The 26,703-nt window shown below is 38.8% G+C and overlaps 1 protein-coding gene across 3 annotated transcripts in view; it reads right to left on the reverse strand.

Moving 5' to 3' along the window:
- The window catches only part of LOC149227541 (L-idonate 5-dehydrogenase-like), a 370,827-nt gene extending 345,340 nt beyond the window's left edge, over positions 1-25,487 (reverse strand). Inside the window, exon 1 of one of the 3 annotated variants that reach the window (XM_089377810.1) lies at positions 25,258-25,487. In XM_089377810.1, coding sequence (XP_089233936.1) covers positions 25,258-25,486 — 229 coding nt within the window. In that variant the 5' untranslated portion in view covers position 25,487. Of the gene's footprint in view, positions 1-13,121; positions 13,376-25,257 lie in introns of those variants that run through there. The other 2 variants (XM_089377811.1, XM_089377809.1) reach the window with 2 other exon arrangements.
- Between the last annotated feature and the right edge of the window lie 1,216 nt (positions 25,488-26,703).

Below are 26,703 nucleotides of genomic sequence, written 5' to 3' on the forward strand. Positions count from 1 at the left end.
CCATTGCCGAGATGGACACCAGGTTCTTTTTGAGGTCAAGTACATATAATACTTCCTGTAAGTGGATCGTATTACCTTGATTCAATTTGAGAGAGACATTGCCTACACCTTTCACGGGATATTTCATATTATCTCCAAGGACAATTTACAGGTTAGTTTCTTTCTCTATCAGATTATGTAGAACTTTGTAACCAGTGAAGTGCCTTGAGGCACCACTATCAATGAGCCAAATTCCCATTGAGTCCGAAGGAGCAGAGGTAGATAGAGCAGCTGGTAGATAATATTCATCCTGCTTATTTTCAACAATGTTGGATTCATACCTGGAGTTTCTAGCCTTCTTGAATGGTTGTCCTCTTCCTTGATTTCCAGCACTCCTTTTACCCTTGCTATTGAATTTGCCATTCCTTTGATTGCCATGAGAGGGATTTTGATTATCGTCCCGGTGTGAGTCCTTTCTATCAGGGCACTCCCTTGCATAGTGACCTGCTTTATCACAAATGTAGCATCGTCCTTTTCTTCCACCCTTAGGTCCAGCCTTTCTTTTTTATTTAGTCCTAGAATTATTTCTTTTCTTAGCATGAGAAGAAAAGGCAACAGGAGGAACTTTAGGCATGGACATTTCTTGCTCTTCTACCATTGTTTCTTCTTGAATGCATCTAGCCATTAATTCCTCGAAACCAGGAATTACATTATTGTTCAGAAGAGTAGTCCTAAACACGTACCATCCAAATGGTAATCCTCCAAGAGTCGTGAGTGCCATTTCCCTAATAGTCTCCCCAATAGATAGGAGATCGTTCCTGATTTCGGTGATTCTTAAGAAGTATGCTTACATACTCTCATATTTGCCCTTCTTAATTTCCTTCAGCTTATCTCTAAGAAACAAAACTTGATTTACATCATTAACTTTAAATAAACTCACCAGTCTATCGTAGATTTCCTTGGAGGTGTTCAGGTCGAAGATGTAGGCCACCAAGCGCTTGTCGATAGAGTCCCGGATGATCTTCTTTGTTTTGACTTCATTGGTTTTCCATTTGTTCCTGGCAGCAGCAGATGCATTTGATGGAGGCTCAACAATATTGCCTCTCACATGGTCCGACACTCCTTGATCTTCTAAGGTTAGATCGATAGACATCTTCCATCCGTGATAGTCAGCTTTCTCACGGAGCTTGTCCTCACTAGGGAAGAGTGATGAGGACCCCATAGTTCTTTTAGGATAGCCTTGCCAATCTCCTCTTCGGTGATTGCTCTTGCTCTTTCTCAGGCTTTGTCTTCACCTCAGCTATGATACCATGTTACGTTATGGTATGTTCTATGCTTATAACAATTTACTTATCTTTCTTATTATTATCCACACATTAGCAATCACATGTACATAAAGTAAAGTGCAGATAGAACATTAAACGATCAGCAGAAAACAAGCCAAGACAAGAGACACAAGATGTGGTGGCTAACCAGGGACAAACCCCAATGTGGGGAAACCCTTTGATCAAATCTTCCTTTATCTTCAATAATTCAGCAGAGAGAAATAGTACATAAATATGATTTACATTAGCAGCGACAAACCCTAGATCAGCGAACTAGGGCAAACAATATCTTTCAAAATGACCGTCGGATCGGCTTGATTCCTTCACCAAAAAATGTGGCCTTCAGAGGAGATCCAAATACACCTACAACGCAATTTTGGGAGGCAGACTGATGGTCAACGTTGGTCAAAATTTGATTCTGCAGTTGCAACCCTAAATTCTGCACCTTCCTTCCACACGTGTGAGAGAAGAGTCTCTTTCTGCACAGTAGGAGAAGAACCTCTTTTCTGCACAGGAGAAAGAGAGGGAGATGTGATGAGTTGAGTGAATCCAAATGAGGAAAAGCCCTCCTGTATTTATACACAACTGTTGGTGTTTGAATAGATGCGACTGTTGGGCTTCTGAGCCTACATGAGTTGTAGGTCGGCTTGATAATTATACCATAATCGAAATAAATTCATATCTCCATAAATACTTATCAGAATCGGATGATCTTTAAATCAATCCTACACCTCTTGATAAAAGGAATCTAATAAAAATATTATCATCCATGAATAAGATGACCCATATGGAGTTTGGCCCTAGTTGCCAATTTTAACAAACACTCCCTTTCAACTAGGAAGAACTCCACCTGCCAAACCATCTAACAATCTGTACCATCCCTGTCATCCCTGCTCTGCTGAACCATGAAGAAATTGTGAAGAAGAAATGATCGAGAATGTTTCATACCATTCTCCACTAACCCGAAGGCAATCTCCAATAATCAAGAGTGTATCATACCACTCTCTATTGACGAGAAGTCAGTCTCCAATGATCCCAGTTCAATATCAAACATCCTAACATAGGGAGTACGGTAGTACACGATGCGTCCATCGGTAGTACTATGGTCCCTATCCTCATTTCCCTACTCATTGGCCAGATGAGAGGTACTTCCCATGAGTCCCAGACTACATGGGTAGGATGTATCGGCAGGAGAAGGTGAACCACTCATCCTGCTCATATGCCATAGGAGAAGGTGAACCACTCATCCTATGCATATCTCAACCATCATGGGGTATCACAAGGGAAGGTGAACCACTCACCCTGTACATTGCGCACCACTAGGGGAAGGTGAACCACTCACCCTATGGTCACTCATCGCTCCAAGAAGTACCCCAAGCCCCCCGGAGCTCCCAGAGCTCAATATCCAAATCAAACGGGACCCTCATAAGAGGGTCTCTCCACGACTCCAAGTCGTTCACGAAAGGTTAAGAATTTGACCTTCCCCAAGGGCTTCGTAAGAATATCTGTGACCTGATCATAAGTCCCAATGTGACAGAGCCTTATTGCTCCCCGTTGTACCATATCCCGAACAAAGTGGTAATTGATATCAATATGCTTGGAGCGGTCATGAAACACGGGATTCTCAGAAAGATGAATCCCACTTTTGTTGTCACAATAGATCACGGTGGTATCCAGCGCATGTCAAAACAACTTAGTAAAGAGATTCCTCAACCAAACAACTTCACAGGAAGCCATACTAGCAGCAATATATTCAACCTCGGCAGTTCTCAAAGCAACCGACTTCTGCGTTTTGCTCATCTAGGATATCGAAGAAGAACCTAGAGAGAAGCAACATCCTAATATGATTTTACGATCCACCACACTGCTAGCCCAGTCAGCATCAAAATAACCTTGGAGCCTCACATTCCCGGCAATCTAACTCAGTCCATAGGTGACTGTGCCCCGAAAATATCTCAGAAGATTCTTTGCAACAATCCAATGTGTGGGATGAGGCTCGATCATAAACTGACTCAATGTATTCACTGCAAAGCATATGTCCAGACGGGAGTTCACCAAGAACATCAGGGCCCCCACGAATTGACAATACTTAGAAGGATTTCCCAAATTGGGCCCAGCAGCACTTCCGCATAACTTCTTGAAGTTAAGTTCCATTGGAGTAGATACGGACTTGCAGTCCACCATCCCAAATCTTTCAAGTAGCTTCACAATGTATTTTCCTTGAAAAAGGAAAATCTCACATGGCTTTTGCCAGACCTCCAACCCTAGGAAATAATGCATCAGTCCTAGGCTATGTTGCAGGGGAGCGCCCCTCCCCCCCCGCTCCCGCTCCCAATCCGCCTTCCGGGCGGGAGCGACTCGGGAGCGGGTCGGGAGCGTGCTCACTGCCTTTTCAGGAGCATTTTGCCTTTTTTGCTTTTTTTTTGTAGTAATGTTCGAAATGGAATTTGTTTTGAAAGAAACAAATAGTTTTTGGATGGGGCAGCTTAATGATCAAGTCTAGGCCCTAGTATTGATATGCTATTCATGGTAATGTTAAATTCTTAAAGTAAAAGTGACATTCTCCTTAATCTTCATTTTCATCCTTTTACTTAAATTTTTAACATTACCATGAAATGACTCAGGATGTTTGAGAGTGGTTTCGTCCTCATTGGATTTCATATGGAGAAAGTAGAATTTTAGATTTCATTCAAAATCCAGCAGACTTATCAGTTTTTCAGGATTTCATGATTGGGGTATTGCAATGTTTCCATTGAATTTTTTCATGTATTAGGGTATGGAACTCGTATTTAATCAAGAGCACCAATCCCTCTATGTACCTTGATGTTAGTGACATTGGTTGTCTAACTCCTCTATCATGACCCTCCTAAAAATGTATGCATCACTCAAACAAAATCTTGACTTGACATGCTATGCTTTTTCTATCTTATGTTAATGCTTAGAGGGTGATATTAATGACAAAGATCCCTATATAGATACAAAGGTAATGACAAAGATACCTTTGGATATTAATGCTTGGAGGGTGATATTAATGACAAATATCCTGATTTTGCAACAAGACTAAAAAATTAGACATTTCTCGTGGTGGCAAGAGGCCCAAGCATAAGAAATAGATAATAGATTTACCTATCTTTTCTAGTTTCTAGTAGCTTTTATAACTATTGAATCTTTCATATTTATTATGATATTTATTTAAACAATATATGACAATTTAAGTTTGAAGTTGGCAATTATAACTCATTAGTAATGAATTATGAATATGATGCTTCATGAAAGTTGAAAGTTGTTTCATTTCATTTCATTTTATAACATTTCATTTCATGTTAGATATTATTTGTTGTAATGGTTACACTTAGCTTACAAGTACAACTTTGATGATCAATGATGATAAATGTTATATATTGAATTTTGAAATCTTGAAACTTTAAGATTGATGAATCATGAGACTCAATATGTTGTATGTTACTATGTTACTAACTTGCGGACGTGGTTGATGAAGATTATAACTTCTAGATGATTGTTGTTATATGGTTCCAATCTATGTTTTTTTATGTTTTTTATATCTAATTCATCATTCTACATGTTTTTGTTGACATATATGTATCAAAAATTAAAAAATATATATATATTTTTAAAAAATCGCTCCGAGATTCACTCCCAAACCGAGAGCTTTTGAAAATGGTCGCTCTTGCTTCCGTTTTCGCTCCCGCTCCCGCTCCCAAGTAACATAGGTCCTAGGTCCTTCATTTCAAACTCGGAAGCCAACTCCCTCTTACATTGATGAATAAGAGGGTCTACACCTGTCAGAAAGAGATCGTCCACATAAAGTACCAAGATGAGAGGTATGTCATTCTCAACCTTAAAGTAAAGGTTCGGATCAACTTCACTTCTTGTAAAACCCAGCTTCATCAGATAGTTGTCGATCCTCTCATACCAAGCTTGGGGAGCTTGCTTCAACCCATAAAGGGATTTCTTCAACCCACATGCATGTGTCTGACGATCTTGAAATTCGAACCCCTCGGGTTGTTCTACGTAGACTTCCTCCTTGATTGAACCATGCAAAAAGGCGGTTTTGACATCCATCTAGTGTAGGTTCCATCCTTGCGAGGCAACAAGGGCTATGATAGAACGGATGGTGGTATATCGAGAAACTAGTGCAAATATCTCACTGTAGTCCACACCTTCCATTTGAGAGAAGCCTTGAGCAACAAATCTGGCCTTGAATTTTTCAGCACTTCCATCAGCTCCATGCTTACTCTTATAGAGCCATTTCGAGGTGACAACAGATTTGTCCTTGGGTCTAGGGACCACATCCCAGATGATCGACTCATACTCTTCGTTCATAGAATCCTTCCAAACTTGGTGCTTCACATCTTCTTCAAATTTGCAAGGCTCAGTTTGAACAATTGTGCTCATGGAAGTTAAAGTACCCTTGGTACCTATTCGGCTTCTTACTTTCACGAAATGTCCCCCTTGGCACAATATGTCTCTCGGCATCTGTGAGAGCTTCCCTAAGCCATGAGGGTCTCCTTTTTTAGGAGGAGGGCTCATGAGGAAGTGGATCAATGGGATCCATTGGTCCTTCAACATCGGGCATCGGCTCATCCTGCGGTTCTCCCTGCTTTCCTGTATCTGCTTCTTTGTCCTTCCTTGGAATAGGAAGGTTACTAATCTTACCAAGGGCAGCATCTTCATCAAAGGTGACATCATGACTTTTCTCCACTTCTCTTTGACCAGGCACATAGATTCTATATGCCTTGGAAGTTTCACTGTAGCCCACAAATGTTCCTTTCTTCCCAAATGCATCTAATTTTCTTCTCTTTTCCTTCGGCACATGAAAATATACAGAGCTACCAAAAATTCTAAAGTGAGAAACATCGGGTTTCTTATCAGTGAAAACTTCTTCGGGAGTTTTGGAGTCCAACGCTTGATGAGGGCATCTATTCTGAACGTACACAACAATGTTGGCAGCTTCCGCCCATAAGAACTTCAGAGGGCTTTGATCATGAAGCATGGCACGAGTGGCTTCTATAATAGAACAATTCTTCCTTTCAGCAACGCCATTTTTCTTACGAGTATATGCGGTAGTAGTCTCCCTCTTAATGCCAACTTCTCTACAATAGTCATTAAACTCATTTGATTCATTCAATTCCATTATCGGTCCTCAATATTTTGATCTTCTTCCCTGTTTGATTTTCGATCAAGGCTTTGAAAGAACGGAACCATGAGAATACTTCGTCCTTCTTCTTCAAGAAATATATCCAAGTTTTGCGAGAGAAATCATCCACAAAGATAGCATAATATAAATATCCTCCCAAAGATGTCACGAGAATCATACCAGATAGATCAAAATAAACCAATTGAAAAATGTCAGTAGTCTTGCTATCACTTGAGGGGAATGGTCCCCTTGTATGTTTTCCTTCGGCACATCCCTGACAAACACCTTCATGTTCTACTTTAAATTCGGGCATACCTATCACCATCTTCCTCACATCGGGTAGAGCCTTATAATGTAGATGAGCAAAACTCTGGTGCCATAATTGGGATTGAAGAGATGTGTCACAAGACATATCTCCTAATGTGCTTCCTCCAACTTGATAGAGGCTATCAACCCTGAATCCAAGAGTAAATGCTTCTTTGAAATTTCTATTCCAAACATGTACCTTTCCATCAATGAATGCCACCTTGAATCCTTTATCTTCCATTAACGAGATAGATACCAGGTTCTTCTTTAGATTGGGTACATATATTACTTCTTGTAGATGAATGGTGTTACCTTGATTCAATTGAAGAGTAACATTCCCAACTCCCTTCACGGGATAGGTGGCATTGTCTCCAAGAAAGATTTCCAAATTTGTATCATTTTCTATCAGATTTGAAAGAGCTTTCTTCTACCCAGTAAGTGCCTTGAGGCACCACTATCAATCAACCAATTTCCCAAGGTATCCGGTGGAGAGGCAGTACAAAGGGCAGATATAAGATAAAATTATTTTTGCTTGTTATCTACAACAATAGATTCATCATACCTAAAGTTTCTTGATTTTTTGAGAAGTCAACCATTTCCATGTTGAGTAGCAGAGCATTCCTTTTTCCTTTGTTGTTGAATATGCCATTCCTTTGATTATTGCTGCCCCTGAAATTGTTGTGGTTGTGGTTGTCATAATCATGAGGTGTATACCTTCTATTAGGACACTCCCTAGTATAGTCATCAAACACGTTACAAATGAAGCATCTTCCTTTCCTTCCATCTTTGAATCCTAGTCTTCCTCGACATTTCTTCTTTGAACCTGCATTGTTCTTCTTTTTAGCATGAACGGAGAATGCAATAGGTTCATTCCTATTTGAAGGCATGTCTCTCTCCATCATCCATGTTTCTTCTTGAGTGCATCTAGTCAACAATTCATTAAAACCTGGAATCCTTTCATTGTTGAGGACAGTTGTGTTGAACACATGCCATTCATAAGGGAGACCTCCAAGGGAAATCAGAGTGAGTTCCCTATCAGCAATAACTTCTCTAATTGAAAGAAGACAATTTTTATCTCAGTAATCCTCATGAAGTAGAATTGGATATCTTCACCTCTTCCCTTCTTTATGTCCTTCAACTTGTTCTTGAGGAAGAGAACTTGGCTTGCATTGCTAACTTTAAATAAATTCATATCTCCATAAATACATGTCGGAATCAGATGATCTTTAGATCAATCCTACACTTCTTGTAGAGAGGAGTCCAAGAAAAATATTAGCTACCATAAATAAGATGACCCACATGGAGTCTGGCCCTAGTTGCCAATTTTAACACTCCCTCTCAACTAGGGAGAAATCCATCTATTAATCCATCTGCAATGCAAACCTTATTTAAAGTTGAGAAGGAGATCTAACCCCAGTCCTAAAGAAGGACATCCAGTCGTAGTCCTAGAGAGGAGATCTAGCCGCAGTCCTAGTGAGAATATCTAGCCCTAGCCGCAGATCTAAAAGGAGCCATAGCCACAGTCTCAAGAAATCCCTAGCCGCAGTCTAGAGAGACCTATCTGCAGCAAAAGAAATCCCTAGCCACAGTCAAAGGGAAGGCTCCAATACGTTGTCAAGAGGAGCTCTAACCCGCAGTTAAGGGAGGCCCTAATTCCGCAGCAAGGAGACCCTAATACGTAGCAAAAGAAGAGCCCTAGCCGCAGAAAAAGAGAGGCCTAATCCGTTGTCATAAGGAGGCCCTTAACCGCAGTCAAGAAGAGCCCAGCCGCAGCAGAAAAGGTCATAACAGATCTGTTTAGATTGGTTGTCTTAGGGTAAGACTGCAAGCAAGTTTGTTGGGCGGTACGCCGATTTTACAGCTCGCTGCTTTGCTAGGTTGCAGTTACAGCTAGCTGCTTTGCTAGGTTGCAAGCCATAGCAAGCAGCTAAGGTTGTTCCAAGGCAGCATTGAGATATACAATGCTTGCAAGAGGCAGCATGGCATAAGGGAAGACTCTCCTAGGTGGACCGCAGCTCTAGGAGGGCTTAGTTTGCTGATAGCGTAGAGGGTTAAGGGTTGCATATTGTGCCCTAACCAAATTTGCAAGAGCAGCAAGTAAACAGTGGAGGATAGCAGCATTTTGTGGAGGAGTGTTGGGTCAGTGTGTTGACCAAATTGAATCGTGATTGCCGCAGCCTGTCACTGCCATGTGGAGGATCTTCCTAACAGCAAGAAGGATGCATTGAGCTTACTGTTGAAGGCCAATGTTGGTTGGGTTTGACCAAGCCACTTAGCAGAAGATTTCTATCCTGTTTGACCAACATTGACTTCTCTGGTCAAGGCCTTATCTGCTGCTGTCATTAAATATCAGTTTTGTATATTTGTACTATCTCTCTCTGCTGAACTATTGAAGAATATAAGAAGAATTGATCAAGGGTTTCCCCACATTGGGGTTTGTCCCTAGCTGGTGCCACATCTTGTGTCCTCTTGTCTTGGCTTGTCTTCTATTGTTTATGTTTATGTTTTATCTGCATTTACTATCATGCTGATGCGATTGCTAATCTGGAAATTGATTATGGGCTAATAAGAAAGATTGAAGTAAATTGCTCTTAAGCATAGAACATACCAGAAATTAACATATGTTCTATGCTTAAGAGCAATTTACTTCAATTTTTCTTATTAGCCCAATATCAATTTCTAGATTAGCAATCACATTAACATGATAGTAAATGCAGATAGAACATAAATAAATAACAGAAGATAAGCCAAGACAAGAGGACACAATATTTGGGGATGCCAAGGAAAAACCCCAATGTGGGGAAACCCTTTCATCAAGTCTTCTTATTGTTCTTCAAAAGTTCAACACAGAGAGAGAGTACAATATACAAAATTCACTTGCCCAAAACACAATCAAACTGCAGTCAATAGGATACCCTAAACAGAAAGTCAACGCTAGTCAACTTAGCAGAAATCTTCCTCCAAATCAGATCGGTCAAACCCAATCAACTCGGCCTCCAAGAATACTTTGAATCAGCCCAAAACAGTCCCGAAAATATCAGTCAAACTTAGTCAACACAGAGTAAAACGTATGGTCAAACTTGTTGCGGTCAATGCTAGTCAAACAACACAAAAAATCTTGGTTTCTGTGCCAAATAATGCGGCCTGCCCAAACAGAAATAATCCCACAAAAAATCGCAGTCAAACAAGGTCAACGCTGCCCGGTCAACGCTGTTCAAACTTTCTACAACTTGGTCAATGCTGGAAACAGAAAATCGCAGTAAAACATCGCACGTGTGGAGGAGAAGGCGGCTGCCCTGAAGTTGTACGACCCAATCAGATGAGGAGAGAGAGATATGTGTGAGAATGAATGATGTCCAAATGAGGTAGCTGCACCTTCTATTTATATGCAACATTGAGGATGAAAAGACATGTCTTTTGGGCTTCTGAGCCTACATGAGTTTGCTGGCCGACCTTGATAATTTGTCCATAAACAAAATAAATTTATAATTCCATTTGTACATGTCAGAATGAGATGATCTTTAAATCAATCTTACACCTCTCGGAAAGAGGAATCCAATAAAAATATCAGCTTCATCATATGAGCTGTCCAAGGTGGAGTTTGGCCCTAGTTGCCAAATTTAACACTAATACCATGTGAAAATTCAACCCCTAGGTGACTAATGTCCTTATGATCTCAATCAAACAAAAAATTGTTGAATTTAATTAATACTGAAATTAAATTCCATACCATAGCATCAATCACACAATAGCTAGACATTAAACATCAGAAACATAAAAATTAACTTCAACTCATACATAGGTAATTACTCCTTCAAATCTCCATAGGCTGCCCAAAAAACAACACTGCATGGTTACCAAAATCACCCTAAATTTGAGCTTCTACAAGTTGTTTGAGTACAACTGCTAGGAAAAACAGCAACAATGGTTCTCTACTGTATAGGTTGTATGGCAATTCTATACAGATCCATACGGAACAACTATACGAAACTGCACACTGCTGGAAATAAATCTTTCCTTATTGCCCAATCTCTGTCACTCATCTTGGTCAGCTGCTCAAGTGTATTGAAAGGCTCTACCTTGCCCTATCTTTATAGTTTTAGTGGAAAATCTATTTTAAGATTACTCTTAATCTAAGTCGTGCAAGAGATACAATTTCAAAGTCAACTGCTAAATATAAGACTTTAACTTCTTTTTAAATAAAATGAATTGCAAAACACAATACTTTTTCCAAGAATAGAAATACTTTCCAAAAACATCTTGAACTACTTCTGGCATGTTCACACTAAATATGTGCACAAGTTCCTATCCAAGCTATGATTCTCAACATACTCTTGGCTATATGTTTCCATCCTTTCCAATCTTCTTTCTGCGCATCCAAGAGGTCCTTCAACTGATTAATCCTCTTAATACTCAACTGCTTCCCCCCTACCTTTCCGACATATACAATGAAACTCTGTTAGTAGCAAAGGACAAAATGTCATTATTAGCAATGGTAAGGCCCCTTCTAAGACCCAAAAGATCAAGTTCCAAATTGATGGAGACCTCTTGCCAACTTTTCCACATTCCCTTCGACATAAAAATACCTTCTATATTGAAAGCTCTTGAACAGGTAATGGTGCCATGCAGATTGAAGGGTCCCTTGATACGCTTTTTGTGCTTTGCTTGTTCTATCCTATATCTACGAAGAATTTTGCAAGGTTCGTTGCCCAATATGCATCTGATTACATATTTAGGTGACAACACTTTGCCTTGAACTTCGATATCCACAAGATTCTTGCAAGGTTCATTGCCTCGTATGCATTTGATTACTATTTTAAGTGAGAACACTTTGCTTCGAACTTTTATATCCGCAAGGCCTAGGCCACAATTATGTTTAGGCAAAATACAATCTCACCAAGCAACAACCTTGTGCAGATGAGAAGTTAGACACATTCATATCGTTGTGCGTATGCCAGAAAATTAAAATATTCTCAATGTTTCATCATTGTCATGTGCTCCTAGTTGAAATTCTATTTTTCCCCTGACTGGCATGTCCCTTTCTTCACAATTAATTAATAATTATAAGAAGGTGCAAACTTTTATTCTTGTCCTTCTGACAGGGAAAACAGTACTCCCTTCATTTCTATTGTTACGCTCTCCTCTCAAATTGCAAGATGATCACATTTTGATCTTTCCATCTATCAACCAACTCATGTCTTAATATCACCTTTGGTCATGTTAACTGGTCCTTGGTCGTCTTGTACTATTTCAAACTTAGTAGCAGTAGAAGCTACTGGAAAAGCCAATTTAGAAAAACAATTTCAGAAACCAATGTACTAGCAGAAATTTCTCAGTATGCTATAAATAATGCAAGAGCTTTTAGTGTAATATATGATTTTTCATGCAATTTTAAAGCCGCAACCACACATTCAGAATTCAAAGGACTTTTTTTTACATGGGAAAAACTTATCATAATTCAGTTATCAAATCAGTAGAGAGGACCGTCATCACGGGCTGTTATCCACAAATCATCATTGTTATTCAAGGAAAACCACGCCACCTAAAATTACTTGTCAGCAGTCTGCAAGGGATAGGCTTCTGGGTCAACCTGTTCCTTTATATCCGAAGAAGACAAGCTCTTAGCCAAGCAGAAGCAGTTTTAGGGCGTAGTCCATTCCCAAAAACTGGAAGGACTATTAAGACTAACCTATTGCATTTTTATTTATAAAAATTACTGAGATACCATTTTGTTAGCTCAAAATAACCAGATCTTTTAGCAACCAGTTCTTTTAGAATGGCTACTGAAGAATAATAATGGGTTTTCAATCATCATCTAAATTTGCTTGAAGCGCAATCGCATGGATCAAATTCCAAGTCCCTTTTGGCCATACATCGGAACATGCAACAAAGTAACAGAACAGGAATAGGAACATCAAATATTCGAAACAAAAAGGCTGATATAACTGCACAAAAGCCGTCAATTGTGCCTCTAATTGCCCCTCTTCCTTTTCTTCTTCCGTTTGAAACAAGGAACTGAAATCATGTAAACTGAAATTGTTGCAAGCATATGTTATTAGCAGAGACTTTCTCATCATATTTCTTCCGTGCAGGGCTTCTCTGTTTTTTAGTGAATGCTGATTAGCTGTCGATTTATTTTTTGCTTACAAGTGCTGTAATCTAATTGGGGTCAGTATAACATTACGCTTTTGCCCCCCTTTTCCCCACAACCCACTCATTGCAAGAAAATATAGGAAACTGGAATTAAATTCGCACAATTATTTTCAGCCACAGTTAAAACCCTGCCAACTTTCGTAAGGAAGACTATTATATATCTAACTGAAACATCTGAAGTGTGCTAGGGATGAGATTACCGAGAGTTAGTGCTTTGTGAGGGAGTACACGAACGTCATCGAAACCGCATACGTATGCCGCAAGGTTTCCTGTGTCTTGCTCGAATCTGGTGGGATCAAACACAAAACCTTCTGGGATTTTGGGCTTTCCATCCAAAATCTTCCCTTCATTCTCCCTTGCAATGACACCGGGATCCATGACAAGATAAGATACGCGAACTCACTCAGTGGCTTGTCCAAAATCAAACGTACGAGGAAGCCTTATGCAGAGTCTTTCTGCGTTACGTGCAGTATGGGCTTGCTGACGTGGAAATTTTTGGTCTCCCTTAAGGGAGGACAAATATAGTAAATTCACGGTATGTGATGTATGATATTTTGTTTTTTAATTAAAATTGGTATAGAGTTATTTTAAATAAAAATTTAATATGAATTAAGAGAGATTTAATTTTTTAATATGTAAATTAAATTAGTCGCGTTTAAATTTATATTTTATATAATTAATTATTTAATTTTTATTTTTATCAAAATAAATAAAAATTTAATTTTGATTTACATAAACTATAAAATAAATTTATTAGAATATTCTAGATAAATTTCAATATCATTAATACAGTGACACCAAAAATATATTAGCAACCATCGTGTTTTTTAATTATTAATACTGTGACACCAAAAATATATGAGCAACCATCGTGTCTCGTTAATACAGTGACACCAAAAATATATTAGCAACCATCGTGTTTTTTAATTATTAATACAGTGACACCAAAAATATATGAGCAACCATCGTGTCTCGAAAAAATATATGAATATATCTATCCGAAATGTCAAATGTGGAAAATTGTTTAAGTATGGTTCGGTAAGTGGAATTAGTATGGATGGCGACATCCGAACGGACAGCATGGCGACATCCGAACGGACAGTCATATCATTGGTAGCTATAGATTCGCTTTTGCCTTGCCACCTCACACGCCTAACAAATAATTTAGTCACCACGACCCAAAGCGAGTGGGTAGGGCACGCCACCTACAATTCTTCCGTTGGTGTTCTTTAGAGTTTATGCGCTGTCACTTTCCACCATAAAACAGAAATCACGGATAGTAATTAACATGTGATTTGTTTATTAGAAGATACAGTGACACCCAAAATTAACATGTGATTTGTTTATTTGTTTATTTGAAGACACCAAAAATATATTAGCAACCATCGTGTTTTTTAATCATTAATACCGTGACACCAAAAATATATTAGCAACCATCGTGTGCTTCTTTTTCATAGTAATTCAGATAACACACAGAAATCACGCAGAGTAATTAACATGTGATTTGTTTATTAGAAGATAGCAGGTTTGTTTTTCCTACTTCTTTCCGCACGTACCGGATACTATGGGTATCTATCTATTGATATGTAAAACTTAACAAAAGAATGATGTTAATTTTATAAGTTTTTTTATATATATATATTTTTTTATTAAAAATAATATTAATATTAATAAGTGATTAAATTTTGTTAATAAAATTTATGAAAGGGGTAGATTTAATTATGGATTTTAATAAAGAAAATGATATCTATTGATATGTAAAATTTAATAAAAGAATGATGGTGATTTTATGATTTTTTTATTTATATAATTTTTTTTATTTAAAAAAATATTAATATCTATAACATCCTGCTCTTCCCAAGTTAAATCAAGAGACATCTTCCATGCATGACAATCAAACTTATCATTGAGCTTGTCATCAGGATTGAAGTAAGATGCAGAGGCCATTGACTCTTGTTCTTTTCCAAAAAATCTTAGTGATTTCTCTTTTCACTCTTGCTTGGGCTTTGTCTTCACCTCAGCTCTGATGCCATGTTAATTTTAGATAACAATGGTATGTTGTTAAAATTGGCAACTAGGGCCAAACTCCATGTGGGTCATCTTATTTATGACAACTGATATTTTTCTTGGATTCCTCTCTCCGAGAGGTGTAGGATTGATATAAAGATCATCTGATTCCAACATGTATTTATGAAGATATGAATTTATTTATATTATTTGACAATTTGTCAAGGTCAGCTAGCAACCAAATTAACTCATCTCAACCTCAACATTGCATTTAAATAGATGAGACCTTAATCCATTTGTTTAAACACATCTCTCATGATGTCTCTCCACTCATTTTGGTTTGGTGGCAAGAGAGGTCAAGAAGGGGATCTAGCGATGGTCCTAGAGAAGGAGATCCAGCCGCAGTCCTAGAGAGGATATCTAACTGCAGTCCTAGTGAGGAGATCCAACCCTAGCCGCAAATCTAAAAGGAGCCATAGCCACAATCTCAAGAAAGCCCTAGCTGCAGTCTAGAGAGACCTATCCACAGCAAAAGAAAAACCCTCGCCGCAGTCAAAGGGAAGACTCCAATATGCTATCAAGAGGAGCTCTAACCTGCAGTTAAGGGAGGCCCTAATTCTGCAGTAAGGAGACCCTAATACACAACAAAAGAAGATTCCTAGCCATAGAAAAAGCGAGACCTAATCCACTGTCATAAGGAGGCCCTTAACTGCAATCAATAAGAGCCTAGCCGCAGTAGAAAAGGTCATAATAGATCTGTTTAGATTGGTTGTCTTAGGGTAAGACTAGAAGCCGAGTTTGTTGGGCAGTAAGCCAAGTTCAGGAGAAGGCAAGACATTGTTGTTTAGGTGATTGTTTGGGCCTGTTGTAGGAGACTGCAATTACAACTAGTTGCTTTGCTAGGCTGCAAGCAATAGCAAGCAGCTAAGGTTGTTCCAAGGCAGCATTGAGATATATAATGCTTGCAAGAGGTAGCATGGCTTAAGGGAAGACTCTCCTAGGTGGACCGCAGCTCTAGGAGGGCTTAGTTTGCTGACAGTGTAGAGGGTTAAGGGCTGCATATTGTGCCCTGAGCAGATTTGCAGGAGCAACAAGCAAATAGTGGAGGACAACAACATTTTGTGGAGGAGTGTTGGGTCAATGTGTTTACCGGATTGAATCGTGATTGCAGCAGCCTGTTGTTGCAATGTGTGTGATCTTCCTAACAACAAGAAGGATGAATTGAGCTTAATGTTGAAGGCCAATGTTGGCTAGGTTTGACCAAGCCACTTAGTGGAAGATTTCTATCATGTTTGACCAGCATTGACTTCTATGGTCAAGGCCTTATCTGTTGCTGTCATTAAATATCAGTTTTGTATATTTGTATTATCTCTCTCTGCTGAACTATTGAAGAATATATGAAGATTGATCAAGTGTTTCCCCACATTGGGGTTTGTCCCTAGTTGGTGCCACATCTTGTGTTCTCTTGTCTTGGCTTGTCTTCTATTGTTTATGTTTATGTTTTATCTGCATTTTATTGTCATGCTGATGTGATTGCTAATCTGGAAATTGATATTGGGCTAATAAGAAAAATTGAAGCAAATTGCTCTTAAGCATACAACATACAAAAAATTAACATGGTATCAGAGCTGAGGTGAAGACAAAGCCCAAACAAGAGTGAAAGAGCAATCACCAAAGGCAGTTGGAAAGAACAAAAGGCTCAATGGGTTCCTCATCCCACTTCTCGGCTGAAGACAAGCTCCACGAAAATTATGACTGTCATGGATGGAAGATGTCTCTTGATTTGACATTGGAAGAACAAGAAGTGTTGGATTATGTGAAGGGTAAAATCCCTGAGCCTCCATCAAATACACTGACTGCTACAAAGAACAAGTACACCAAGGCTGAAGTCAAAGTGAAGAAGATTATTAGAGATTCCATTGACAAGCGTCTGGTTGCCTACATCTCCGATCTAAACACTTCCAAGGAGATCTACGGTAGATTGGTAAGCATGTTCAAGGTTAGTGATGCAAATCAAATTTTGTTTCTCAAAAATAAGTTGAAGGATATTAAGAAGGTCAAGAATGAGGATATTCAATCCTACTTCTTAAAGATCACTGAGATCACGAATGATCTTCTATCGATTGGAGAAGTCATTCCTGACAGGGAACTTACTATCACTACCCTTAGAGGACTCCCACCCAAGTGGTATATATTTAGAACCACTATACTCAATAATGATTGAATTCCGGGATTTCAAGAATTGATGTCAAGATGCATTCAGAAAGAAAAATAATGGTGGAGCAAGAAATGCCTTCTAATAGAGGCAACCCCACTTCTTTCTCCACTCATGCTAGAAGGAGAAATAATACAGGGTCTAAAGGACACTTCAATGGAAAGCCCGAATCTAAGGGTGGAAGGAAAGGAAGATGCTTTGTGTTGCAATAAGTTTGGCCACTATGCAAGGGAGTGTACAAATATAAGGGACACATCACATGATGATGATCATAATCACTCCAGGGGCAACTTCATCAACAATGATCGAAGGAATGATAGGTACAATGGAAAAGGAAAAAGGAATGCGGGACATCAAGCAAATGGTCGACCCTCCAAGAAATCTAGGAATTCCAAGTATGAAGAATCAAATGTTGTTAATAATAAGCAAAAGAAGTATTATCTTATATCGGCCCTCTCCACCACCTCTCCTCCGAACACTTTGGGAAATTGGCTTATTGATAGTGGTGCTTCAAGGCACTTCACCAGATACAAGGAAGCTCTCTCTAATCTGATAGAGAAGGAAACAAACTTGGAGATTATTCTTGGAGACGATGCCACCTATCTCATAAAGGGTGTAGGGAATGTTACCCTTCAATTGAATCAGGGTAACTCGATTCATTTACAAGAAGTTCTATATGTACTTGATCTCAAGAAGAACCTGGTGTCCATTTCAGCAATGGAAGACAAAGGTTACAAGGTGGCATTCATCGATGGAAAGGTACGTGTTTGGAAAAGGAATTTTAAAGATGCTTTTACTCTTGGGTTTAGGGTTGGCACTTTGTATCAAGTTGCAGGAAGTCCATTGGGGACCATGTCTTGTAACACATCTCTACAATCTGAACTATGGCACCGGAGGTTTTCCCATCTTCATTACAAGGCCCTACCCGATATGAGACAGATGGTGACAGGGATGCCCGAGTTCAAAGAAGAGCATGAAGGTATATGTCCGGGATGTACCAAGGGAAAACTTACAAGTAATAGAAAGACCACAGATGTGGAACAACCCAATGCGTTTGAGGTTCATGATCGGGAACCTCATGTATACAGATTAAAGAAACCTCTCTATGAGTTGAAGCAAGCAACCCGGGCTTGGTTTGAGAGGATTGACAGCTATATGATGAAGTTGAGATTCACTAGGAGTGAATTCGATCCAAACCTTTACTTTAAGGTTGAAGATGATAATCCTCTCATACTGGTACTTTATGTGGACAAACTCTTTTTGACGGGTGGAGTCCCTCTCATTTACAAACATAAGAAGGAGTTTGATTCCGAATTTGGAATGGTGGACTGCAAGCCTGTGACTACCCCAATGGAGCTTATCTTTAATATTTTATGCAATAGTGCTACCAGACCGGAATTGGGAAATGCATCTGAGTATCGTCAACTCATAGGAGCACTGATGTTCTTGGTGAAATCCCGTATGGATATATGTTTTGCAGTTAACACGTTGAGCTAATATATGGTTGAGCCTCATCACACACATTGGATTGGTGCCAAGAATCTTCTAAGATATCTTCGGGGCAAAATCACTCATGGACTGAGATACATTGCCGAAGATGAGGGACTGCATGGTTATTCTGATGCTGATTGGGCAAGCAGTGTGATGGATCGAAAGAGCACTTCTAGGTGTTGTTTCTCTTTGGGTTCTACTTCGATATCCTGGATGAGCAGGAAGCAAAAGTTGGTTTCTTTGATCATCACTGAGGCTGGATACATAGCTGTGAGTATGGCATCCTATGAAGCTGTCTAGTTGTGAAAGCTCTTTAGTGAGATGTTTGGACATGTGTTGGATACCACCGTGATCCTCTGTGACAACCATAGTGGGATCTGATTGTCAGAGAATCCCGTATTTCATGATCTCTCCAAGCATATAGACATCAGGTACCACTTTGTCCGAGATATGGTACAACAAGGAGCAATAATGCTCTATCATATTGGGATTGATGAGTAGGTCACCTATATTCTGATGAAGCCCCTGGGAAAGGTCAAATTCTTGACTTTTCGAGAACGACTAGGATTCATGGAGAGACTCTCTCCTGAGGGTCCTGTATGATATGGATATTGAGCTCTGGGATCTTCGAGGGGCTTGGGGTACTTCTTGGAGCGATGAGCAGTCATAGGGTGAGTGGTTCATCCTTCCCCTAGTGGTTTGCTATGTAGGCAGGATGAGTGGTTCATCCTTCTCTTGCTGAGACACAATCATAGGGTGAGTGGTTCAACCTTCCCCTAGTGATTTGTTGTGTATAGGGTGAGTGGTTCAACCTTCCCCTGTGATACCCCATGGCGACATGTAGGAATGATGAGTGGTTCATCCTTCTCCTGCTAAGACATCTTACCCATGCAGTCTGGAACTCATGGGAAATACCCCTCATCTGGCCAATGAGTAGGGAAATAAGGATAGGGACCATAGTACTACCGATGGATGCATCGTGTACTACTGTACTCCCTATGCTAAGATGACCTATATTGATCTAGGATCAATTGGAAATGACTTTGGGTCAGTAAGAGTGGAATGAGACACTCTATTTGGAACTGATTTTGGATCAGTAAGAGTGGTATGAAACACTCTCATTCATCTGGGACTGACTTCATGTCAATAGAGAATGGTGTGATACATTCTCGATCACTTCTTCTTCTTCATAATTTAGCCGAGCAGAGTAGAGGAGAGCAGAGCAGTGCATTGATGGCACATGGATTAATAGATGGATTTCTCCCTAGTTGAGAGGGAGTGTTAAAATTGGTAACTAGAGCTAGACTCCATGTGGGTCATCTTATTTATGGTAGCTAATATTTTTCTTGGATTCCTCTCTACAAGAGCCATAGGACTGATCTAAAGATCATCTGATTCCGACATGTATTTATGGAGATATGAATTTCTATATATATTATTTGACAATTTGTCAAGGTTGGCCAGCAACCAAATTACCCCCAACTCAACCTCAACGTTGCATTTAAATAGAGGAGACCTCAAGCCATTTGTTAAAGCACATATCCCATGATATCTCTCCACTCGTTTGGGTTTGGTGGCAAGAGAAGTCAAGAAGGAGATCTAGCGGAAGTCTTAGAAAAGGAGATCTAGTCGCAGTCCTAAAGAAGGACATCCAGCCGTAGTCCTAGAGAAGATATCTAGCCGCAGTCCTAGTGAGAAGATCTAGCCCTAGCCGCAGATCTAAAAGGAGCCATAGCCATAGTCTCAAGAAAGCCCTAGCCACAGTCTAGAGAGATCTATCTGCAGTAAAAGAAAAGCCCTAGCCACAGTCAAAGGGAAGGCTCCAATACGTTGTCAATAGGAGCTCTAACCCGCAATTAAGGGAGGCCCTAATTCCGCAGCAAGGAGACCCTAATACTTAGCAAAAGAAGAGCCTTAGCCGTAGAAAAAGAGAGGCCTAATCCGCTATCATGAGGCCCTTAACCGTAGTCAAGAAGAGCCCAGCCACAACAGAAAAGGTCATAACAGATCTGTTTAGATTGGTTGTCTTAGGGTAAGACTGGAAGCCTAGTTTGTTGGGCAGTACGCCGATTTTAGGAGAAGGCAAGACATTATTGTTTAGGTGACTATTTGGGCCTGTTGTAGGAGACCGCAGTTATAGCTAGCTGCTTTGCTAGGCTGCAAGCCATAGCAAGTAGCTAAGGTTGTTCCAAGGCAACGTTGAGATGTACAATGTTTGCAAGAGGCAACATGGCATAAGGGAAGACTCTCCTAGGTGGACCACAGCTCTAGGAGGGCTTAGTTTGCTGATAGCATAGAGGGTTAAGGGCTGCATATTGTGCCCTAACCAGATTTGCAAGAGCAGCAAGCAAACAATGGAGGACAACAGCATTTTGTGGAGGAGTGTTGGGTCAATGTGTTGACCAGATTGAATCGTGATTGCAGCAGCCTGTTGCTGCCATGTGGAGGATCTTCCTAACAGCAAGAAGGATGCATTGAGCTTACTGTTGAAGGCCAATGTTGGCTAGGTTTGACCAAGCCACTTAGTGGAAGATTTCTATCCTGTTTGACCAACATTGACTTCTCTGGTCAAGGCCTTATCTGCTGCCGTCATTAAATATCAGTTTTGTATATTTGTACTATCTCTCTCCTATTGAAGATAATAAGAAGATTTGATCAAGGGTTTCCCCACATTGGGGTTTGTCCCTGGCTGGTGCCACATCTTGTGTCCTCTTGTCTTGGCTTGTCTTCTACTGATTATGTTTATGTTTTATCTGCATTTTACTATCATGCTGATGCGATTGCTAATCTGGAAATTGATATTGGGCTAATAAGAAAAATTGAAGTAAATTGCTCTTAAGCATAGAACATACCATAATTTCTGGTATGTTCTATGCTTAAGAGCAATTTACTTCAATTTTTCTTATTAGCCCAATATCAATTTCCAGATTAGCAATCACATTAACATGATAGTAAATGCAGATAGAACATAAATAAAAAACAGAAGACAATCCAAGACAAGAGGACACAATATTTGGCGGATGCCAGGGAAAAACCCCAATTTGGGGAAACCCTTTCATCAAGTCTTCTTATTATTCTTCAAAAGTTCAACAGAGAGAGAGAGAGAGTACAATATACAAAATTCACATGCCCAAAACACAGTCAAATCTGTTGAGTCAAACTACAGTCAATAGGATACTCTAAACAGAAAGTCAATGCTAGTCAACTTAGCAGAAATCTTCCTCCAAATCAGATCAGTCAAACCCAATCAACTCAGCCTCCAAGAATACTCTGAATCAACCCAAAACAATCCCTAAAATATCAGTCAAACTTGGTCAACACAGAGTCAAACCTATGGTCAAACTTATTGTGGTCAACATTGGTCAAACAATATAGAAAATCTTGGTTTATGTGCCAAAGAATGCGGCCTGCCCAAACAGAAATAATCCCACAAAAAATTGCAGTCAAACAAGGTCAACGCTGCTTGGTCAACGCTGTTCAAACTCCCTGCAACTTGGTCAATGCTGGAAACAGAAAATCGCAGAAAAACTTCACATGTGTGGAGGAGAATAAGGCTGCCCTGAAGTTGTACGACCCAATCAAATGAGGAGAGAGAGAGATATGTGTGAGAATGAATGACGTCCAAATGAGGTAGGTGCACCTTCTATTTATATGCAACATTGAGGATGAAAAGACATGTCTTTTGGGCTTCTGAGCCTACATGAGTTTGTTAGCCGACCTTGACAATTTGTCCATAAACAAAATAAATTTATAATTCCATTTGTACATGTTAGAATGAGATGATCTTTAAATCAATCTTACACCTCTTGGAAAGAGGAATCCAATAAAAATATCAGCTTCATCATATGAGCTGTCCAAGATGGAGTTTGGCCCTAGTTGCCAAATTTAACACTAATACCATGGGAAAATTCAACCCCTAGGTGACTAATTTCCTTATGATCTCAATCAAACAAAAAATTGTTGAATTTAACTAATACTGAAATTAAATTCCATACCATAACATCAATCACACAATAGATAGACATTAAACATCAGAAACATAAAAATTAACTTCAACTCATACATAGGTAATTACTCGTTCAAATCTCCATAGGCTGCCCAAAAAACAACACTGCATGGTTACCAAAATCACCCTAAATTTAAGCTTCTACAAGTTGTTTGAGTACAACTGCTAGGAAAAACAGCAACAATGGTTCTCTACTGTATAGGTTGTATGGCACTACTACACAGATCCATACGGAACAACTATACGAGACTGCACGCTGCTGGAAATAACTCTTTCCTCATTGCCCAATCTCTGTCACTCATCTTGGTCAACTGCTCAAGTGTGTTGAAAGGCCCTACCTTCCCTATCTTTATAGTTTTAGTGGAAAATCTATTTTAAAATTACTCTTAATCTAAGTCGTGCAAGAGATACAATTTCAAAGTCAACTGCTAAATATAAGACTTCCACTACTTTTTAAATAAAATGAATTGCAAAATAGAATACTTTTTCCAAGAATAAAAATACTTTCGGAAAACATCTTGAACTACTTCTGGCATGTTCACACTAAATATGTGCACAAGTTCCTATCCAAAGCTATAATTCTCAACATACTCTTGGCTATATGTTTCCATCCTTTCCAATCTTCTTTCTGCGCATCCAAGAGGTCCTTCAACTGATTAATCCTCTTAATACTCAACTGCTTCCCCATACCTTTCCGACATATACAATGAAATTCTGTTAGTAGCAAAGGACAAAATGTCATTATTACCAATGGTAAGGCCCCTTCTAAGACCCAATAGATCAAGTTCCAAATGATGGAGACCTCTTGCCAACTTTTCCACAATCCCTTCGACATAAAAATACCTTCTATATTGAAAGCTCTTGAACAGGTAATGGTGCCATGCAGATTGAAGGGTCCCTTCATACGCTTTTTGTGTTTTGCTTGTTCTATCCTATATCTACGAAGAATTTTGCAAGGTTCGGTGCCCAATATGCATCTGATTACCTATTTAGGTGACACCACTTTGCCTTGAACTTCGATATCCACAAGATTCTTGCAAGGTTCATTGCCTCGTATGCATTTCATTACTATTTTAAGTGAGAGAACTTTGCTTCGAACTTGTATATCCGCAAGGCCCAGGCCACAATTATGTTTAGGCAAAATACAATCTCACCAAGCAACAACCTTGTGCAGATGAGAATTTAGACACATTCATATCGTTCTGCGTATGCCAGAAAATTAAAATATTCTCAATGTTTCATCATTGTCATGTGCTCCAGTTGAAATTCTATTTTTCCCCTGACTGGCATGTCCCTTTCTTCACAATTAATTAATAATTATAAGAAGGTGCCAACTTTTATTCTTGTCCTTCTGACAGGGAAAACAGTACTCCTTTTATTTCTATCGTTACGCTCTCCTCTCAAATTGCAAGATGATCACATTTTGATCTTTCCATCTATCAACCAACTCATGTCTTAATATCACCTTTGGTCATGTTAACTGGTCCTTGATTGTCTTGTACTATTTCAAACTTAGTAGCAGTAGAAACTACTGGAAAAGCCAACTTAGAAGAACAATTTCAGAAACCAATATACTAGCAGAAATTTCTCAGTATGCTATAAATAACGCAAGAGCTTTTAGTGTGATATATGATTTTTTATGCAATTTTAAAGGGGCAATCACGCATTCAGAATTCCAAGGACTTTTTTTTTTACAATGGAAAAATTTATCATAATTTAGTTATCAAATCAGCGGAGAGGACAGTCATCACGGTCTGTTATCCACGAATCATCATTGTTATTCAAGGAAAACCACGCCACCTAGAATTACCTGTTGGCAGTCGGTAAGAGATAGGCTTTCACTCCTCCCAAATGCTTTTGGGTCAACCTGTTACTTTATATCTGAGAAAGAGGAGCTCTTAGCGAAACAGAAGCAGTTTTAGGGCATACTCCATTCCCAAAAACTGAAAGGACTATTAAAACTAACCTATTTCATTTTTATTTATAAAAATTATTGAGATACCATTTTGTTAGCTCAAAAGAACAGATCTTTTAGCAACCAGTTCTTTTAGAATGGCTACTGAAGAATAATAATGGATTTTCAATCATCATCTAAATTTGCTTGAAGCGCAATCGCATGGATCAAATTCCCCATAGCACATCGGAACATGCAACAAAGTAACAGAACAAGAATAGGAACATCAAATATTCGAAACAAAAGGCTGATATAACTGCACAAAAGCCGTCAATTGTGCCTCTAATTGCCCCTCTTCCTTTTCTTCTTCCGTTTGAAACAAGGAACTGAAATCATGTAAACTGAAATTGTTGCAAGCATATGTTATTAGCAGAGACTTTCTCATCATATTTCTTCCGTGCAGGGCTTCTCTGTTTTTTAGTGAATGCTGATTAGCTGCCGATTTATTTTTTGCTTACAAGTGCTGTAATCTAATTGGGTCAGTATAACATTACGCTTTTGCCCCCCTTTTCCCCACAACCCACTCATTGCAAGAAAATATAGGAAACTGGAATTAAATTCGCACAATTATTTTCAGCCACAGTTAAAACCCTGCCAACTCTCGCAAGGAAGACTATTATATATCTAACTGAAACATCTGAAGTGTGCTAGGGATGAGATTACCGAGAGCTAGTGCTTTGTGAGGGAGTACACGAACGTCATCGAAACCGCATACGTATGCCGCAAGGTTTCCTGTGTCTTGCTCGAATCTGGTGGGATCAAACACAAAACCTTCTGGGATTTTGGGCTTTCCATCCAAAATCTCCCCTTCATTCTCCCTTGCAATGACACCGGGATCCATGACAAGATAAGATACGCGAACGAACTCAGTGGCTTGTCCAAAATCAAACATACGAGGAAGCCTTATGCAGAGTCTTTCTGCGTTACGTGCAGTATGGGCTTGCTGACGTGGAAATTTTTGGTCTCTCTTAAGGAGGACGAATATAGTAAATTCATGGTATGTGATGTATGATATTTTGTTTTTTAATTAAAATTGGTATAGAATTATTTTAAATAAAAATTTAATATGAATTAAGAGAGATTTAATTTTTTAATATGTAAATTAAATTGTTCACGTTTAAATTTTATGAATAAATATTGTTTAAATATTTTATATAATTAATTATTTAATTTTTTATTTTTATCAAAATAAACAAAAATTTAATTTTGATTTACATAAACTATAAAATACATTTATTAGAATATTCTAGATAAATTTCAATATCATTAATACAGTGACACCAAAAATATATTAGCAACCATCGTGTTTTTTAATTATTAATACAGTGACACCAAAAATATATGAGCAACCATCGTGTCTCGAAAAAATATATGAATATATCTATCCGAACTGTCAAATGTGGAAAATTGATTAAGTATGGGTCGGTAAGTGGAATTAGTATGGATGGCGACATCCGAACGGACAGTCATATCATTGGTAGCTATAGATTCGCTTTTGCCTTGACCCTCTTTCTTTATTTACGAGTGAGCCACCTCACACGCCTAACAAATAATTTAGTCACCACGACCCAAAGTGAGTAGGTAGGGCACGCCACCTACAATTCTTCCCTTGGTGTTCTTTAGAGTTTATGCTCATTCCAAGGTGCTGCGCTGTCACTTTCAACCATAAAACAGAAAGCACGGATAGTAATTAACATGTGATTTGTTTATTTGTTTATTAGAAGAAATCACGGAGAGTAATTAATACAGTGGCACCAAAAATATATTAGCAACCATCGTGTTTTTTAATTATTAATACCGTGACACCAAAAATATATTAGCAACCATCGTGTGCTTCTTTTTCATAGTAATTCAGATAACACACAGAAATCACGCAGAGTAATTAACATGTGATTTGTTTATTAGAAGATAGCAGGTTTGTTTTTCCTACTTCTTTCCGCACGTACCGGATACTATTGGTATCTATCTATTGATATGTAAAACTTAACAAAAGAATGATGGTAATTTTATAAGTTTTTTTATATACTTTTTATTAAAAATAATATTAATATTAATAAGTGATTAAATTTTGTTAATAAAATTTATGAAAGAGGGGTAGATTTAATTATG

This window comes from Pinus tabuliformis, chromosome J (assembly GCF_031772625.1).
Source record: "Pinus tabuliformis cultivar Carrire ecotype Pingquan chromosome J, CPIR1, whole genome shotgun sequence".
Lineage (NCBI taxonomy): Eukaryota > Viridiplantae > Streptophyta > Pinopsida > Pinales > Pinaceae > Pinus > Pinus tabuliformis.